This window comes from Sinocyclocheilus grahami, unplaced genomic scaffold, assembly GCF_001515645.1.
Source record: "Sinocyclocheilus grahami isolate Dianchi unplaced genomic scaffold, SAMN03320097.WGS_v1.1 scaffold239.1, whole genome shotgun sequence".
In the NCBI taxonomy this organism is placed as follows: domain Eukaryota; kingdom Metazoa; phylum Chordata; class Actinopteri; order Cypriniformes; family Cyprinidae; genus Sinocyclocheilus; species Sinocyclocheilus grahami.
In genome coordinates, this window is record NW_015505418.1 from 654,266 (window position 1) to 673,140 (window position 18,875).

The window sequence follows — 18,875 nt, forward strand, 5'->3', positions numbered from 1 at the left end:
CGACGAGGACCTACAGGCCCGACAGGGGAGCGACGGCTTGCCCCACCAGGTGGCAGCGCAATTTGCCGCTGAAGCGCCATACCACCAGCACAAGAGCAACTATAAACGACATGTAAATAATCCTGCCCACTCTAAAGTAGTACTGAACTGCAGTGGAAACGCAAACTGAGCCGTTCTGTTCCGTGCCGTACTGCACTGAGCCGAAAAGTGCCATTATACTCACGCTGTGATCAGCGAAAGCTGGATGCAATAATCGCATGCCAATGTGCATTGGCTCGTTTAGTTTACACTCTAAGTGGATTGGTCTCTCTAAGTGAGATCCCAATTCGTCGGTCATCCGACGTGACATTGAGAGTGACCGAGTGAAAGGGAATAAAAAATAAAATAAAATAAAAAAACAGTGAAAAACCAGCTGCCAGAACTTTACTGTAAAAAAAAATTACATTTTACAGATTGACGCTTTCAATTTACACTAAAATAGCATGTATTTCATTAACTGAAATAATGTTAAAGGGGTCATATGATGCGATTTAAATTTTTCCTTTCTCTTTGGAGTGTTACAAGCTCTTGGTGCATAAAGAAGATCTGTAAAGTTGCAAAGACTAAAGTCTCAAATCCAAAGAGATATTCTTTATAAAAGTTAAGAGTCAGCCACGCCTACCTAAAACGGCTCGTTCTAACACGCCCCCACATATCTACATCACTATGTGGGAAGATTTGCATAACGCCGCCCAAATGTTCACACAAAGAAAGAAGGCGTAACTTTCATTCTCGTTGTAGTATTGTTGTTGCTGCTGCCATGTCGTGAAGGCGCTGTGTGTTTCGTTGTGAAAGCGAAAAGAAAGAAGGCATAACTTTTATTCTCGCTGTAGTTTTGTTGTTTCCGCAGCCATGTCGTAAAGATGCTCTGTGCTTCATTGTGAAAGCGAAACTACTTTGTTTGAACTTCCAAAAGAGGACACGACTAGAAATCAGTGGTTAAGTTGTATTTACAACACTGTTCCAGAACAGTTTAACCCAAATATTCAGATGTGTGCAGCGCATTTTATGGAGGACTGTTTCCTGATCCTGGGAGAGTAGACTACAATGCCGGCTGTTCTGACTCACAGACTGTAAGTACGTTTTTTATATTTAAAGAGATTTTATATATTTAAAGCAAGTTTTTTTTGGGCAGTGTAGAGTAGGGCTTGTTGTTTGTCGTTTCTCCGATCACAAATGCAGACATGGTTTTATGTTTACACGGCGCGATGCAACGCAACGCTCTATGAGACAGTACAAGTCATTATAATACTCGCTTGTAATGGGTTTTCATGTTTTTGAATCATCGCTCCGGCCTGACAGGGCATCATCACAGTATGGTAAGGGGCATAACATTTCCGTCACACGCTTGAGGTATTCGGCCAATCACAACGCACTGGATAGCTGGCCAATCACAGCACACCTCGCTTTTACGCTTGAGGTATTCGGCCAATCACAACGCACTGGATAGCTGGCCAATCACAGCACACCTTGCTTTTTCAGTCCGATGATATGATGCTGCTAAAAAGAACATTATTTTGTGTATTTGGTGTAATGAAATGTATTTATGCGGTCTAAGGTTCAACAAAACACATTATTTTCCACATACTGTACATTATTGTTTCTCCTCTATGCCCCGCCTTTCTGAAACGCGTCGATTTTTACAAAATGTTTTACAAAATTACTTCATAATATGCTGACAATCATCTTAAAAACACAAGCAGTAAAGATAAAGACACATGATGAATCAAGTTAATCACACTTTTTTTTTTTTCAGTTGAGGTAAATTTGAAAAAAGTGCTAGAAGCTGCAGAGTCTCATAGACACAAATACAAAACACCATCATTATAACACACAACACTAAAACAATGCAATAAACATTAATCTAACAACATAACATAAAGCCCAATGTAGCTACATATCTGATAAGAAAAAAAAACTTGTGAAGTGTCAAATAGGGAATTATGGGAATGTCAAATTACAGCTTCCTGTAAATTATAAGATTACTCTTTCTTTTTCACTTCCAAAAACTACATTTAACAGTATTTTACTGTATAATTGAAGTCAGATTTATTACAGTTTTTCACCATATATTGTAAGGGAATTTGCAGTCAACCAATTAACAGGTTTTTACTGCAGCATTTTTACAGTGTATTACCGTTAAAATTATTATCTTTTTTTACAGTGATGCTTTGACGTGCAGATGAATATAGGTACGTTATTGTAACTTTTCATATGATATTGGTGGTATACCATATATATTATAAAACGGATAGTTCCTGTCCTTGATTCTGATTGGCTGAGCCACGTTCAAAGCTGTTGTAAATTACTCTACAATGTCTGTTGCTTGGCAATCACTTTTGATGCAACCACAACTGATACTGAGGAACTACATTGTTTGGTGGAAGAACACTGTTTTTATTTATATCATTACACTTTATTTGCTCTGTTTTATTTTGTGAAACCGTACTACGTATATGGAATAACCATTTTATATGGAATAACCAACGCTTCGCGTTGTGCCTAACAACGCCCCTCAGCTGTTATAAATTCACTGTAAACCACGGCTTCTTGGGGCTTATTGCTTTATTATATATTGTGGATTAAATAAATTAATGTGAATATGACTCAAAGATGCACTCAGTATTTTTGTTTATTTATTATTATTATTAATAATAATAATAAAACATTTTATTAATAACACACTTTATATTAGAGCAGAATCCCAAAGTGCTACAGATTAAAACAAAAAAGAAATGTTAGGAATCGATCAAAGGCTCTGCTCAAAAAGGTAGATTTTGAGGCTGCATTTAAGATCATCCATGTGGAGACCTCAGATGATCAGTGAGAGCATTCCACAAACTCCATAGTATGGAGCTTGGTCCTGGGGTGTTTTAGGAGATATGTTGCGGCAGAACGGAAAGTACATGTAGAGCTTTATAGAGTGAGAAGTTTCTTGAGATAGGGTGGGGTGTCACCATGGATGCACTGAAGGGTAAGGAGGGAAACCTTATAAGCAATCCTGAATGAAATAGGAAGCCAGTGAAGTGATTTGAGAATGGGGGTTATATTGTCGTATTTGCCTACCCTCATCAGGATCCTAGCAACACTATTCATTCATTCTTGCGCTGGTCTGTATAGGATGTAAATGTTCTCTTCACAGTCAGCGATATTTGATTTATCACATAATCAAAAGTGTCCAGTAATTACAGCAGTATTAGTAGTAGTAAGTAATTTGTAAGCAAGTCATAGTACCAATGATATGACACTCATTTTTGGTCCCATCAAGTAATGCATTAAAAAGATACGATGACTTGAATAGATTTCTTCTATGATGAGCATGTTTTTAAACTCGTGATAATATTGGGATATTACAGCTGTCATGTAATATCAGGGTGATACAGCAGTCCTGATATCATCAGGTTGTTATTAAGTAGCTGTTATTAAGTTGTTTGGCATAATCTTTTATTATTATTTAGTTATAAAAATATATATTTTAACAAAACTGCTTATATTTGAGAAACATTTTAAACAAAACAGAAGTCAAGTAGTGCAACTAAGATGCAGAAACATGTCAAAAAATAACAAATACCACAACATGGCAAAGCAAGGTTAGTCCAGATTGTAAAATATCATTGCGATGCGGCTTCCCTAAAACATCATATGTATGAATTAATATTTCATAAGATTTGATTAGGTTGTGTACATGCACTCACACCATCAAAGTGTCAGTGTAAACATTTTTATTAATGAATAAAAACATTTTAAAACCAATAAGTAAACATAAAAATAATATTAACTTGTACATACAACTCTTTATCCGTTTTCTGGCGCACCTAAAGTAACACAGAGACTTTCTCACTTGCACCCACATGCTGAAAACACAAGCTCCGCCACTGGTCAGAAATGGCACATTGCAGTTGGCACAGTTAAACAGACTAATTTTAGTCTCTCCATTTTCATACTAAACGTACAGCCTCCAGAACAAGTGAATGTTACATGAAGAGTCAAAGAGCAGCAGACGAGTCACTCGTTTCCATCTCAGTGGTCTCAGGTGAGATAAAGTGTACATTTACTGTAAATATAGCTCTTTAAATGTACACGTCTGTAACTTAAAGGTCCGAATCCTGCATTATTGATCAGATTGCATCAACTGGCAGCCTATAAACTCTTATCTTTTGGGATCCAGTGACTCATTAGTTGATTAGGCCGTTCAGTTATTAGCCCCAATAGCAGGTTAGCACGCAACAGTGTCACTTATCTATTTGTAGCTCGTAAATTCTGGAAGACGAATGGCTGAAGGAAATCTGACTAGCGCACTATAGCAGAAATTTTAGACTGTGGTGTATGTTACAGTCTGCTAGCTCGGGTTTTCCCTCGGTTGCTTGTCCCTCTGAGTTACGTTGAGTTCCCGCTTCAGTGGCTTCTTTTATTTATAAGCCGGAGAGCGTGTTCAGGTGCTTTCGATAACAGAAGGGTTTCAAAGCTGTACTGAAATGAGAGGCTGAGCACAAAACAAAGGTCTGGAACAGAAAGGGATGCTTTACATTTCCATGCCACTTTGTCTGAAAGTCAAATAGTAAAAGTTTGTTTCTACTTTGCAAGTTTTCAGGATGCAGAAGAGATTCAGTGGCAACACTTTGGCTCTAAATTGCGCTGTATTTGCGGTTTTAGAGAGTATAAGACGATTGTCTTTCAAAAGTAATGGAAAGAAGAATTCTCAGAATGTTAAATGAAGGATTTACTTATGGCAGTGGAGGTTTTTGTTCAACGAAGGCATATAGTTGATCGTTTGGTTAAAATTGTAGTCAAATGAAAATGAAATCAGATTCTGCTGGAGTTTAGTTTTATTTAGATTCATCAAACAGATCAGATTTTGCATGCAGAAACATTTTGACCCCATTTGAAGACAGGGTTTGTTGATATAAATAAGCAAAATGATCACATATAATAGATACATCTGCTGTTTTTATTACTTGGTTGTCTAAGTACCTCTAATAACCTGCCAATTTCTGCACACTTAAGAAGAAGGTACTTTGCAATATAATCCACCAATTTAGTTGCAGTTTCCAGTGTTTCACGTGGAAATTAAGTCATTAATAGGCTAACTTAGAAAATAGGCTAACTTCCGTCAACATAACCAACTACACAAACTTAGTACCAGTCACGTTGGAAGTTACCTAGCTGGGGACTATTTTCAGGCGCTGCGTAATATCATTGCGCCTGCTGCACCCATGGTACGGCAGCAAAGTTCCTTGATTATTACGCCGGAATGAGAGTATAGTTCCTAGCCATATCGGCCTAGAAAATCGCAACTTTTCATTTTCCGTCGGTCTTAGTACACGATGTAACTACAGAAGAGTCACGTTTTAAATAGGAAAAATATAAAAACTCTTTGGCCATTTTTAAGCGAGATGCTAACGGTCTAATCAGATTCAATGATCTATGCTAAGCTACAGCTAAAAGTGCTACCGCCAGACCCGGAGATCGGCTGAATGGATTCGAAGACGGTAAAACTCAACTGTTTAACTCTAGGGGAGTTGGAAAATGAGCCTATTTTCACTATTTTCAAAAATAGTGGAGTGTTCCTTTAAGTCATTAAATTTGCCTCAGCCATGCAAAAGAATTTGCCTTTCAAAGCTTGTGTGTCCTTTTTGTTACCACAATGGAATATAATGTAAAAGGCACTTTTCATGAATAGGGCACAATTTTTTCTTTTTATTAATTTTTTTCTTTTGCTCATCCAATGGCCAGTGAAAGGAGGTGCTTAACCTTCAGAAAATGTGTTTGTTAGCGTCAGGAGGGCAAATGAATAATACATAAGCTGTTGAATTTTCTACTCTGCTTTTTTTTTTTTTGAGCTTGCCATTTCTGCAACCATGTTACCAAAATTTGGGGCTAGGTTAAATAGACTAAAAAGCTGATCTATGATTATGTGATTTTCTATCAATATAAAGTAAATAAACATCAAATTGAATGAATAAATGAATGAATGAATGAATGAATGAACTAGGATACACATGGCATCTTTAAAAAAAATACTTACCGAAATAATATACTTTACAAGAATATACGTGAGTGCAAACTAAGCGTAACGTTTTCAGACACTTCATTGTATATTATTTACAATATAATGAAAAATTGTCATTCATATTAGTTTAACAGTAGTTAACAGTACTTTTTTGTTTAACAGTACTTTTTTGACCCACTTAAGTACTTTAGTAGACTTAAGTACATCTTTATGTGTAATTTGATCATACTTCTATTGTCTTTGAAAGATGGTTAAAGTGTACTGCTGAATGTACTGAAAATAATTTAAGGTGAACTAAAATATATTTTAATGTAATTTCTATTCAAATTTGTATGTCATGTATTAATATATGTAATTACTCATTTGTAATAATGAAGTTGCAATTTAAAATATATTAACTTATGTATTATATTAACTAAATGTAATATCGAAATAACCCAGTTCAAATTACTTCACATACGCTTTAGTATGTTAGTCAACATCAAAATAAGTGTACTTATGAGAAAGCATGAGAAAACATTAGTAAAACAATGGTTTAAATGTACTTTAAAGTAAAACTGATCAAAACGAGCTACTTTTGATGCTAGGTTCATTCTATAATTTAAAACTTGGGTGTCAAGGTTGAATGGAGAATATTTACTTCCAGTTATGCTGCAGAAAGGGTTCAAATTTTGGTAAGTGTGTTGTAATTTTAAGGTAAAAGTTTTGTAATTGTGCTCAAAATGTGGGTTTACAGCTGAGTATTAGACTTTTGTAGGTTAATTCTATAATAGTTTATCTAACATATCTAATAGTTCCTACATCCTACATCGCTGTTTTACCGTTTTTTGTAAAGGGCGTTTGACCTTCTTTGCACATTCACTTTCTAAACACTGGGTCGGTACTTCTGTAGCGATGTAGGACGATTTTGAAGTTGGAGGAGAAAATGAGATGGGAATTTTTCAACCTACCCTAACTGTTTCGAATGGGACTGCACAGAGTACGCATGCGCATTGCAGAGCTACACAAGACAAGCGTTTGAGGTTAAAAAGTATATAATTGTTATTCTTTTTTAGAAAATGACAGATCGTTTCGCTAGATAAGATCCTTATTCCTTGTCTGGGATTGTGTAGAACCCTTTGAAGCTGCACTGAAGCTACAATTTGGACCTTCCACCCGGTGAACCCCACTGAAGTCCACTATCTAGAGAAAAACCCTGGAATGTTTTCCTCAAAAACCTTAATTTCTTTTCGACTGAAGAAAGAAAGACATGAACATCTTGAATGACATGGGGGTGAGGAAATTATGAGGAAATTTTTATTCAGAAGTGAACTAATCTTTTAAGGCCTCTAATGCTTAAGAAAGCATTCGTAGGGTCATCACTCAGCTAGTAACTTTATCTCTCTCTGGTCAACGTCAGGAACTTACTGCACTATTTACTCATTGTCTAAATAGCCTCTTTAGTCATTAAGACACAAGTTTCTCTTCCCTTTCGCACTGCAGAAAATGCGTCAGGATGTCGCTCCATCAAAAGGCAGCGTCAGCTCTGTATGCCTCAGTGCTCCACAGATCTGCAGACGGCATCAATACAAGCCAAACTGGCAGGAAAATGGGCCGAGAGCTTCTGAACACTATAAAACATCTCTTGGAAAGACTCACACAGTCTGCTCAGTTTGATTAGACTGCAGGACGCGGACATAAATCGACATACTTCATTCACCTCGGGTTGGATTTCGTTCCCTTTATAACCGAAAAGTGGAAATTGCATCTGTCCATCATAAACAGCAATTCCTCGCCACTCCATTTCACTCACGTGTCACGTGCTGCTTATCATTTTATTGCCACTGCAAAGCATTGCCGCTCTGGCCATTTCGCTCATGCAGGCCGCAGCATCGTGTCCCAGCATTCCCCGCTCAGGTGGCATAAATCTAAGATTAGAGTGCGGGACGGGGGGGCTACATCAGAGCGAGGAAATCCCTGGCAGGAGGATCCCATCCCAGATCAGCACTTTCTCTCTAGCGTGCCACCTGGAGGTTTATGAGCTCCGGTTCTGCTGACGCTGCTGCAATCCCTGACTCTCACCTCCACAGCGGTCACCGCAGCAGGAGAATCACTCGAAGCCTCGCTGGAGCTCTCCGTCCACAGTGTCAGCAAGTTCTCTTTCTGTCTGGTTGACTTTTGGTCTTCTATCAGCAGTAGGCGTAACTGTCTTCTCACTCAGACTTCCTCTTCGAGCAGTGACAGCCTTCTTACATCCGCAACCTCACATTGGGTCACTCATAACTGAGAAGTACACTGTGAAAAAAAGATTACAGATGTTCGTTTCACAAGAAAATACTATGTTAGTCTTTCTACTTCAAAATTTCATGTTTAATTCGGTGTTACTTGTCATTTCTTTGTAATTGCTTGTGAAATCTACAAGCAATTTCTCAGTGAATTTTGTTTCAAGGTAAATCTACACCAGTTTTTTTCTTCTTTTTTCAGTGTATTAAAGTGTGTAGCTTTTTAAGTGAATTTTTTTACGTTCTTTCTCAGCTTATAGTATATAGTATATAGTATATATATATATTTATATACAGTATATATAGTTCACCCAAAAATGAAAAATCTGTCATTTACTCACCCTCAAGTCTCTCCAAACCTGGATGTGTTTCTTCTTTGGCCAGGCAAAACAACATTGGACCCCACTGACATTCATTGTATGAACAATAAACACTCAGAATATACCATTCAAACGTTGAAAAATGAACTTTCTGTTCAACGAAGAATCATGAAAATATTAATATAATATATATCCACATTAATACAATATGACCCACAAAAATATTAAGCAGCTCAACTGTTTTCAACATTGTTAATAAAAATATTTCTTGAGCACCAAATGATTTCTGAAGGATCATGCGAGACTGAAGACTGTAGTAATGATACTGAAAATTCAGCTTTGCATCACAGGAATAAATTGCATTTTTGTAAATATAATCAAATAGAAAACAGTTATTTTAAATAGTAATAATATTTTACAATATTATTGTTTTACTGTATTTTTGATCAAATGAAGATAGCCTTGGTGCACTTAAGATACTTATTTTAAAGGGGTGATATGATGCGATTTCAAGTTTTCCTTTCTCTTTGGAGTGTTACAAGCTCTTGGTGCATAAAGAAGATCTGTAAAGTTGCAAAGACTAAAGTCTCAAATCCAAAGAGATATTCTTTATAAAAGTTAAGAGTCAACCACACCTACCTAAAATGGCTCGTTCTAACACGCCCCCACATGTCTACGTCACTGTGTGGGAAGATTTGCATAACGCCGCCCAAATGTTCACGCAAAGAAAGAAGGCGTAACTTTTATTCTCGCTGTAGTATTGTTGCTGCCGCCGCCGCCATGTCGTGAAGGCGCTGTGTTTCGTTGTGAAATATCTCTTTAATTTGTCACATAGCTGTCAAAATTATCCCTTTAAAGATGATTTAGAGAATATTTGATTAGATTGCTCAGCAGTGTACATTTCTGTTTGAGAAAAAGGGAGAGCGACAGGGAGACAGTGAAAGGAAGAAGGAATGAAAGCAAGAAACAGCCCTGAGGGTTTCCTCCTGATGTGGAAAAGCCTGGGATCCCTCTGCAAACCATTGCACCTCCTCTCTTTGATTTCCTCCCCTCTTTGTTAAGCTGACAGTCCTCCCCCCACATCTGCAGTTTTCCTGGAAAAGCATTCCTGAACTTAGGCTCTGTGTCATAAAGGATAGAAAAGGATGTTCTCCTCTGCTGAACAGAGAGCTACACACACACACACACACGCATACACACACACACACACACACACACACACACACACACACAGTGAAGCGCTGCAGAGGATTCATGCCGCACAGAAAAGCTGGGATGCATCAGTTCATTTTATGTTTTTCTTTTAACACCATGATAAATGAATTAATTATTAAGAGAATATCCAATCTAAAGTGCTTGAGGGATGTTTTTCCTAGCTTCTGTGATTTAAAGGTCTGTTTGTTGCTCTGGTCCTGTTTGAGGAATGTAGGTCAGAGAGCTGCTGCAGTCATCTTTACTCTCAAACACATGCAAAACTCACGCTCACAATTATCAGACACATTCAAAGTGTCCTCCTCAGATTTCTGAGTCAGGTGAATTTTGAAATACACAAGTGCCACATGCTTATTGTAGGTAAATAAAAGTGTACATGCTGAACACATGTATTGAAATGAAGTCTCTGTATTCATGTTGGTTTCATGGTTTTGAAAATATGCAATTCTTAAAAGTGTTTAAATTCAATAGCTCTAGAAATGGAATGTGGTGGAACCATACATCTTAATCATTATTTTCAACATAAAAAGTACATATATTTTCATAAATGAATATATTGCACATTAAGTTTGTGTTTTTATTTACTTATTTATTTACATATTTTTTTCAAAGATTATTGACCTTGAAACACAGTCATGAGGATCTGGGGTCTTTGTCTGATTCATTTTCTATTTTATTTTTTCCTCAAATAGTAATAAGTAATTTTGTTATTGTTGTATGTGTATATATATGTATATGTGTATAATACAGTGCATAATACATAATGCATAATACAGAAGAAACTGGCCGTTTTGCAATAGAAGCCTTCAGAAACACTGATCTGATGTCAGACAGGAGGAAGTCATTACCACAGGAACAGCTGTTAAAGGTTACTGTGATCTTTCATCAAGTGACGTTGCACATAAACTGCACAAATAAGTGTTGCCGACTCAGTCTAGAGGAGATGTTGAGATCACATGACGAGCCAAATACTACAGAATTTATTGAGGTGACCTCAATATTGCTACAATTACAGTAATTACGAGTGACAAAACTGCCATCTGTAACCAAAAACAGGATGCTGCATCTGTGAAAATAGTTCTATCATGACAAATTTCTGAAGATTTTAGCATGGTAATGAATATGACAGTGTTAATGTATTTGGTCTCGGTGGAATAGATCTGCTACGCTGTTGAATTGCTGCCGCTGTTGGTTATTGCTGTTGTTGTAGATTATTGCTGCTGCTGCAAAGCAAGTAGGAACTTGCTACTGCCAATACATATGCTGATACGGTGCTGTGAATATTTCAGACATACTGCTGCTGCACAAATAGAATATAATAACTCATAGCAGATCTATACAGGTGGAGCTGGGGAAGGTGGAGAGTTACAGAGGAACTTTGAAAGTGCACTGCGAAATGCTCTAGTGAAAGCTAACCAGCCATATAAATGCAAAGCAGCAAGCTCATTGGTTGTGTATGCAGAATGAACCAATCAGCTTGTGCCAAGTAGTTTAACACTGTGAATATCATCAGTTTGCAGTATAAGGACCCATCAGCCTGCGCCATCTAGAGTTTCATGACAGAACTTGGCATTTGTTTAAGAAGAAAAATAATAAAAAAGCAAAACATGACTAAATATGACTTGGCTTTATTTTAAATGGACATTAGCACTACTTATTGCATACTTAAAAAAAATAAATAAATAGTAATATACGAAGAAGTTTGCATTATAAAACGATAACCACTTCAATCCACAGAACGCTTCACTAAAAGGCCTTTCAGCCAATCGAAAAAGTGCTGCAGGAAACACTGATGCGATCTGCGACACACTTGTGGTGCGTAATGAAACAAAAATGTAGTTATGCTCAGTTTTTCAAAATGCATCCTCATATTTTGCAATGAACCACTTATTTCCTCTCTTTGGCCAACGTTTTAAAACGGCTGATATGGATGACCTCAAAGCAAACACAAACAGACTAATAGAAGCCAGTCATTTTTACGTTACCCATTTAAAAATTGTTACACAGATTTTTTTTAATATACTCTAAGTTAGGACTGCACGATATCTCGAAATAATAAATGTTGTGATATGGCTCAGTGTGATCATCAAATCACAAAGCCATGCGGTTTCATTAATATGCTGCAGGTTTTAGAGTGAAGCCTGGCAACATGTTTCATTTGGACTGATTGAGACGCTGAAACACTTCATCATGAGCTTCCCATGTCAAATGAACAGTGCCAAGCTTCACTCTGAAATCCATATATCATATTATTATCAATATTAACAATAAAAATCATTACTTTAATTATTTTATAATCATATTGGAAGGGTAACAAATTCAAATGATTAAAAAAAAACTATAAAAAATATATAGAAATAAAAAAAAAAAAAAATATATATATATATATATATATATAGAGAGAGAAAACAAATATAGAAAATTAAAAAACAAAACAATAAAATGCTATTTTTTTGTTTTTATTTTATGTAAATCCGCCCCCAATAAAGTCAAAATCTAATTATTTTAGAATGCTTGTTTCCAAATTGAGTTGTTCAAGTCATGTGTTTGTCATCTTTTTCATAAAATATCACAGAAAAACCAGTTTGAGATTTTGTAAGGCTCTGGATTTTGAAATTCAACGCTATTATACAAAAGCACTTAAGCTAAAAGGTTGTGGCCTGAACATGCAGGAGCTGGTTTCTGCATTGTTTTGTGTAATCTGATAGTGTTTGGTTGGTGGAGGGGGAGGGCGGTAAATCCTGCTCTCCTCTTACTGCTGCGGCACCAGCGCTGCCTCATTTTCACGTGAAATATTGATACACCTAATTTAACCACAGGAGCAGCTCAGATGTCAAAATGTGCGGGTCTGGCGAGTGAGACTCTCTCCTGAGTCTTGGGTGGGCGGCGGTTAAGACTGGAGTTTTTCATTATGCAGGTCAATTCTGAAGGCACTCATGTCTAATATGCATAAATATCTGAAGCTAAGAGAACAGAAGTGTACAACGACACTTGAGAAAAGGAGAAAACTTCTAAAGAAGCCAGTTTATTGGGTTATTAAATGTTTGATGGCTCAGCAGGAAGCTGTAATTTAGCTGCACAGGTGGTCTAGAGCGGTCACTGATCTATCTGAGCTCCATTGGGATGGAGGAGACGGTGAATTAAAGCAAACCCGAGCGGAGAAAAAAAACCCTGTCCTTTCCTCACTTAATGGACACGCAATGGTTTGATGAGGAATAACAGAGCAGAAGTGGTAGACGTAAAGTACATGGTCACTTTATTTGAAGAAAATATTAAAACAGTAGCATGTACAACTTGGAATGAATGCAAACTGAAGAGTGGAGTGCAAACTCCCACAGCAGAAGCGGTGCAGGGGAGAATTCACCGAAAGAGAGGACAGAAAAGTGAAGGCTCAGCCACACTCCACCAAACATCCCTCCATCCCATCCTCATCTCCATCCTGGTGCAAGATAGCCGTCCAGGAAAAGGAAGTCATAAAACAAAAATAAACAATCGAGAAAAAAAAAATCATGCCAAACATTTTCTACTTTTTGTTGTTTTAAAATTTATTCGTTTTTGATTGTTACCCTTTTTCCCCCCACAATACATTAAAGCCCCATTCCACAGGAAACTTGAATTCACAAGCTTTCTCTCTACTTGTGGTTCCTCCTAAATTACAAAACTCCACAATACAACACTTCGGTGGACTTGGAAAGCTCCGACTGGCTGGAGAATGAGCTCCGGGCTCAAGCTGCATGCATGAAGAACAGAAAAAAACGACAGAACAAAAGGAGGATGGCCAGCCCAAACATGAGCAGATGGAACTGAAGGAGTTCACCAAATGCTGTTTTTCTTCAATTTGAAGGTGGTTACAGGTTATTTTTCTCGAATAACTGATGCTAGACCGATCTTTGGGGACAGGATCACTAACCATTTCATGCAGATATTTGACTTTTTCCCATTATTTTCTGTGTGGACAGAAGGATACTTTATTTTAACATTCAATTAATTTTAAACAGAAACATTATGAATAAATTTTTAAAAAAATTCCCAAGAGTTAAGTAAAACATTTGACTGATTTTTTTCTCTTCTAAGAGGGCACTGCAGGAGTCGTCGGCTTCACTTTGCGGTCATCATCTGTACAAATTCTGAGAGGAGAGATGGAGAGAAAATGAGATTAGGCAGTTGCTTTGGGCCGAATGCCACAATGTGCAGCCAGCTGCTAAACTGTTCAATGGTTTATTAATTTTTTAATCAAGAGGTTTAGGCAAAATTTGCACGGTAATTAGCATCCCATTTCCGAATGGCTTTCATGTGCTTCTAATCAAAAGGCTCCGTTTTCAGCAAAACAAAAAGGGGCCTTTCACATGTTCTCTGTACAAATATGGTGGATTCTGGGAAATGTCAGGCATTTACAATGCAGATAACTTAAAAGTAAAAGACACAGATGAGATTCTAAGACTCCAATTCCCCTAGAGTTAAACAGTGGAGTTTTACCGTCTTCTAATCCATTCAGCCGATCTCCGGGTCTGGCGGTAGCACTTTTAGCTGTAGCTTACCATAGATCATTGAATCTGATTAGACCGTTAGCATCTCGATCAAAAATGACCAAAGAGTTTCTATATTTGTCCTTTTTAAAACTTGACTCTTCTGTAGTTACATCGTATACTAAGGCCGACGGAACTGATGTAACTACAGAAGAGTCAAGTTTTAAATAGGAAAAATATGTGTTCCTTTAAGACTGATTAAAACTGATAAATCATGAGCAATCATGAGGAAAATTGCTTGATTCTATTGTTTTTGTTTAAATATATTTTCCAATAATTCCCAACCTTAGTAAACACTTACTACATCTTCTTTATGTGATATATGTGTAGATATATTATAGTTGAGTTACCAGATGAATAGACTAAAAAATTGGGGGAAATACAGTAGGCACTGAGAGGTACAGTAAGCAACTTACCTTCATAGTTCACCTGACCATCACCATCTATGTCGGCTTCTCTGATCATTTCATCCACCTCTTCATCCGTCAGCTTCTCGCCGAGGTTTGTCATGACGTGACGCAACTCTGCAGCACTGATGTAACCATTACCATCCTGAAGAGAAAAAAACTGAATGTCAGCCACAAAAAAAGGTGGGAAAATCTTGGCCTCACTGCTGTGACTCTGAAGGTTGAGTCAATTTTGGCTGTTATAAACAGCTCAAACATACCTTGTCAAATACCCGAAAAGCCTCGCGAATCTCTTCCTCACTGTCTGTGTCCTTCATTTTCCTGGCCATCATTGTCAAGAACTCTGGGAAATCTATGGTTCCATTTCCTAAGAAAATGGGAAGTGAGATATTACTGAAAACAGAAGAATGGACAGGAAATGCTCACCTCAGATACAGAAACCATTTCCACCTCAGATTAACAAAACAAAGTTAACTATGACTTCACATCTTAAAACTGCAAGAAATAGCCAACTTTAAACTAATTTAAAGCCATTTCTCAGTATTGTAGCTTAATTTCTCACAATGGTCTCTGAATGGTCATTATGTTTTTGTTTTTTTAATAATTACAACTTTAATTTAGACTTTATATCAAATTTTTAACTTTACCTCACTTTTATATTTTCGACTCTCAGGCAGAAAAGGCATTCGTAGTTATGTTAAAAGGCAGGCTTCACAAAATAGGGCAAATTAGCGTGAGACCGCAATCGCATAAAAGCGCCGATGAGAGTGGAAAGTTCTGTGGTTGATCTACTGACAATGCACAAATTAATAAACACAGATGCAGTCAGATCACTTCCCCAATGAATAACGCAATCTACCAAGAGCAGCACAAATCAGCACCTATCACAGCCGTGTCAAGTGCAAAATGGGTTAAGATATGCTTTTTTGGGGGGTGTGAAATAATGGCACAAATACCAGTAAACTGACTAATTCAAACCTTAGTCAAAACCTTGCATTATAAATTGAAATACTCCCCTCCCTTAAATTGTGAGTCTGAAAGGGAAACTCCTACAGATGCATATGCAACAAGGCACCTTTTCATCACCATTTTCCCCTGCGTTAGTAAATCTGGCCCAAAGTCTACTAAAACAGTAGTTAAAGATCTTTATATTTTGGGCGATGACACCTCCACACCGTCTCAGGAAGCTCAAACCGCAGACCTTCCCGGGACATGCTGTGGTCACTCACAGTTTACCGATGAGCAAAGGGATGAGGTGGGTATTCGCTAAGAGAGATCAAAAACCATGTGACTCACTCTGGATTAGCAGTGGATGATAGTCCTCGAGGGACTGCGGAAAATAATAAAAGCTGAGAGGCTGACTGTGATATAAGAGACACGGCTCGATCCCTACAGCTGGCATCGACTAGCCGCAGCGGACCATAAAAGAGCTAAACCACGTTTAACATTCACTGAGGTCTGAAATAGATCAAGCGTGCTGTAATAAAGACCAGGCTGGATTACCGACTGGATGTGTGGAGCCACTGGTCCAGGATTAGCCAGCCTAAAAAGGACATTAAGCTTTGACTCTGATTTGAAGGCTACGGTCCTGTGGCTTGGCGCTTATGGTGATTTAATGGTGTGTGGCGTAAAATAGCAAGACAACCTGAGAGTAAAGGCCCGTTCACACCAAGCACGATAACTATAAAGATAACGATAAAGATATAGTTCTAAAAATCGTTCTCAATATTAAAGAATAGCATAGTTCACACCACAACTATAACGATAACGATACAGAGGAACGATATCGTTGTGATCGCTTTCAAAACTATTTTTTTCCAGCTGATGAACGATAAAACACTGACAGCCAATCAGAATCCATCCTGCTGTAACGAGCTCAAGAATTTAAAGTGGCAGACGCATGTGCACTTAGAATAAACAGACGATATCGTTCGCTGGTGTGGACGCTAATATCGTTGTCTTTATAGTTATCGTCCTTGGTGTGAACGGGGCTTAACTCCTATTCAATGAAGAACACGCCCCATTCTTAGCATGGCAGATAAAAATGCAAGACCTCTGATCGCTACAGGATGTTGAGTCATATTAGCACAGTCTTTCACAAGTACCTAAGGGAAGCACAATTCATTACTAGAAGGATCACTCAGCAATGCACAACTGTGCTGAAATCAGCCATTTCCAGGTCACTTCCAGAGTCGATTCTCAAAATAAGTGATTCCCCGGTTTCCTGGCAACTGAGTTCCATAAGTGCGTGGGAACAAAATGACGAATGCAAAGAGTGGATTATGCAATTACTTTTATTTTCCACTACTCGCATTATTGCCGTCTGACCTAGATCACATCACGGCAGGAGGGAGGCAGGCTGCATCCCACAGGCCTATCGATTCGCTGATTGAAGAAGACCGACGGAACGGCTCGCAATCTGACAGGCTTTAGGAATCTTGCAGCCTCCCGATCCTCCCGCACCATCTCGGCTTGTGGCGTGGCTGTCTGTCTGTCGGAGACGTCTGTGACAGGGGGCTGATTGGAGAGTTTTCTGGTGTCACTCTTGGCTGAGAGAGTGCTGAGCGAGTGGATCGTCGCACTGTCAGATGCTGTTATGTCACAGCGACGAGTGGCTGAGATTAAATGGCCTCACAGACAGGCTGTACTTACTCCAATGACAGGCGTGTGAAAAAAAACTGAAAACGCATATTTTCAACAGCATCTTTCAATTAAAGGTGAAGGGTGTCATTTTTCACAATACTTGCTACTTGATTTTCAAAAAATAAAAATGATGTTTAGTTTCAATGTGAAAATTCTCACATACCATAAAGTCATACATAAAAACGTTTTGTGGAGTCGCACCACATGACATTTTTCAACCTAAACTAACCTTGACTTAAATTAAATGATCTGATATTTTAGGAGATTTATTTAGACTTTGACAGAGTCATGATGGTCTGCAGCTTCTTTGTGTTTTTCCTGTAGGTCTCTGCAGGCTGGTTGCACCACATGACTTCCATATGGTGAGCAAAAGTTATATATTATAACATGCATTAATAAGCAGTTTTGTTGACATATTTCTTTTATAATAAATAATAATAAAAGATTTTGCCAACTACCGAAGGTTTTCTTCATTATGATATCAGGACAGTTGCATCACTCTGACATTTTTTACATGATGCTGCTTTATAAATTGCATCTATAGTGTATCTTTAAATAAATCAGGAGTTTAATATTAAAATTGAGCATTGTGTCACTGACCCGATTATAAGTAAGCCATTTATAGGCTGATGTCCTGAACAAATATTCTCCATTTGTCTGAGCAATCTGACACAACACTGGTTCAACCCATTGTTTGATTTGGTGAGAAGTGTTCTTGAAGTTGGAGATATTTTGTTCAAATTTCGAAAGAAAAAACAACTTAATCAATTTCATTCAACTGTGATACATTGTTACTTTCAAAGCCACTCACCATCAGCGTCCACCTCATTGATCATGTCCTGTAGCTCTGCCTCCGTGGGGTTCTGACCCAGCGACCGCATGACTGTGCCCAGCTCTTTGGTTGTGATGGTGCCATCACCATCCTTGTCGAATAAAGAGAAAGCCTCCTTGAACTCTGAGATCAGAAAAGGGTTTTAGCTGAATTTAATGTGTGCTTAAAAATACACAAATCAAAGTGATCCGATTATGTACATGGACTCTTACCGGCGATCTGCTCCTCTGTTAACTGGTCAGCCTAGAAATCAAAGAGAAAAGAAATGCTGGTTACCATTTATTTTATATTTAGATTTTACTTTAGAGTAGACACAGGCAAAAAAAACTTTTCTGTTTTAGTATTAAAACAATAATGTAATGCATCTCAAAGAGTCTGATCGTTTGCCATTATACAAAAACTGAACTGATAATGTGACATAAGTCGGTTCCCTGATTGGTAGTAAATCTCCATCACCTGCTTTCAGATGGAGCGACATTTAATAATTTAACACAGAGCCGTAGTTCACTGACAACTAATCAACTTCATAATCGAATGCGATATTGCCTAATTGTCAGTGAACTACAGCTCTGTGTATTAAATGTCGCTCCATCTGAAAGCAGGTGATGGAGATTTACTACTAATC

The 18,875-nt window shown here is 37.8% G+C and overlaps 1 protein-coding gene across 1 annotated transcript; it reads right to left on the reverse strand.

The window, feature by feature from the left end:
* Positions 1 to 13,390: 13,390 nt before the first annotated feature.
* LOC107597846 (calmodulin-like) lies at positions 13,391 to 18,544 on the reverse strand. Its single transcript, XM_016289038.1, has 5 exons — positions 18,463 to 18,544; positions 18,230 to 18,373; positions 15,036 to 15,142; positions 14,785 to 14,920; positions 13,391 to 13,969 (listed from the first exon to the last, which is right to left on the reverse strand). The coding sequence occupies exons 2-5, from the start codon at positions 18,297 to 18,299 to the stop codon at positions 13,941 to 13,943; spliced, it is 342 nt and encodes a 113-aa protein (XP_016144524.1). The 5' UTR covers positions 18,300 to 18,373; positions 18,463 to 18,544; the 3' UTR covers positions 13,391 to 13,940.
* Between the last annotated feature and the right edge of the window lie 331 nt (positions 18,545 to 18,875).